Below are 1,711 nucleotides of genomic sequence, written 5' to 3'. Positions count from 1 at the left end.
CCCCGCGGGCTCAAGCAATCCACTCACCTTAGCCTCCCAAAGGCGCGGGATTACAGGCTGAGCCACTGAGCCCGGCTAATTTTTTAAAAATTATTTGTAGAGACAGGCTCTTGCTATGTTGCTCAGGCTGGTCTCGAATTCCTGGGTTCATGCAATCCTCCCTCCTCGGCATGTGTTTTCCATCTTTAAAGCAGGGATGATGATGCCAGCTCTGACTTCACGCAGCCATTCAGTGAGGAGGGTCAGAGCTGAACTTGAACCTCAGCCGGTTGAGTTTAAAGCCCAGGTGGTAGCCACGACTCTGATGTGCTGTCTGTCTCTCTGTCTTCTCCGCAGTTCTGACAGCCCCATGGCCCCAGCTGGCCTCTGAGCCCCACCATGGGCGGCTTGTACTCGGAGTACCTGAACCCCGACAAGGTCAAGGAGCACTACAATTACACCAAGGAGACGTTGGAGACGCAGGAGACACCCTCCCGCCAGGTGGCCTCCGCCTTCATCATCCTCCTCTGCCTCGCCATCGTGCTGGAAAACCTGCTGGTGCTGATCGCTGTGGCACGCAACAGCAAGTTCCACTCCGCCATGTACCTGTTCCTGGGCAACCTGGCCGCCTCAGACCTCCTGGCGGGCGTGGCCTTCGTGGCCAACACCTTGCTCTCGGGCCCCAAGACGCTGGGGCTGACTCCCGTGCAGTGGTTCGCCCGCGAGGGCTCTGCCTTCATCACACTGTCGGCCTCCGTCTTCAGCCTCCTGGCCATCGCCATCGAGCGGCACGTGGCCATCGCCAAGGTCAAGTTGTATGGCAGCGACAAGAGCTGCCGTATGCTGCTGCTCATTGGAGCCTCATGGCTCATCTCGCTGGTCTTGGGCGGCCTGCCCATCCTCGGCTGGAACTGCCTGGGCCACCTCGAGTCCTGCTCCACCGTCCTGCCTCTGTACGCCAAGCACTACGTGCTGTGCGTGGTGACCATCTTCTCCATCATCTTGTTGGCCATCGTGGCGCTGTACATCCGTATCTACTGCGTGGTCCGCTCGAGCCACGCCGACGTAGCAGGCCCGCAGACATTGGCCCTGCTCAAGACGGTCACCATCGTGCTGGGCGTCTTCATTGTGTGCTGGCTGCCTGCCTTCAGCATCCTGCTTTTGGACTATGCCTGTTCTGTCCGTGCCTGCCCGGTGCTCTACAAAGCCCACTACTTTTTCGCCTTTGCCACCCTGAACTCGCTGCTCAACCCCGTCATCTACACATGGCGCAGCCGGGACCTGCGGCGGGAGGTGCTGCGCCCACTGTGGTGCTGGCGGCGGGCGGCAGGGGTGCCCAGGCGGCGGGGAGGGACCCCAGGCCACCTCCTGCTGCCCCTCCGTAGCTCCAGCTCGCTGGAGAGGGGCACACACATGCCCACATCGCCCACGTTTGTGGAGGGCAACACAGTGGTCTGAGGGACAGGTTGACCGACATCCAGGTCACGGTGGTGGGGGGCTTCATGGGGAGGCCGGCAGGTGACCTCAGATGGAGATAAGGGGCTTCTGAGCTGGGCATGCCCACCCTGCAGACCTGGGATGACCATGAGGCACTGGCTAGTCAGATGGCAGCTCTGCATGGGCTTCTGGGAGCCAGTGTGGTGCCCAGCCCCTTTAGAACTGGATCATGGGAAAGCCTGGGGGGAACCCCAGGGTGGCAGCTGGCAGGTGGACACTCAAGAGGCGCTCGGGG

At 61.4% G+C, this 1,711-nt stretch overlaps 1 protein-coding gene across 1 annotated transcript in view; it reads left to right on the top strand.

The window, feature by feature from the left end:
• Nucleotides 1–1,437, top strand: part of S1PR2 (sphingosine-1-phosphate receptor 2) — an 8,077-nt gene extending 6,640 nt beyond the window's left edge. The window contains exon 2 of the mRNA XM_008047889.1: nucleotides 337–1,437. Within this exon, the coding sequence (XP_008046080.1) occupies nucleotides 379–1,437 (1,059 nt within the window). The 5' untranslated portion in view covers nucleotides 337–378. The remainder of the gene's footprint in view (nucleotides 1–336) is intronic.
• Nucleotides 1,438–1,711: the final 274 nt, after the last annotated feature.

Source organism: Carlito syrichta, unplaced genomic scaffold (assembly GCF_000164805.1).
Source record: "Carlito syrichta isolate Samal-C Ts95f unplaced genomic scaffold, Tarsius_syrichta-2.0.1 Scaffold118039, whole genome shotgun sequence".
Classification (NCBI taxonomy): Eukaryota; Metazoa; Chordata; class Mammalia; order Primates; family Tarsiidae; genus Carlito; species Carlito syrichta.
The sequence above is the reverse complement of the archived record's forward strand: the minus strand, read 5'-3'. Positions and strand labels throughout refer to the sequence as shown.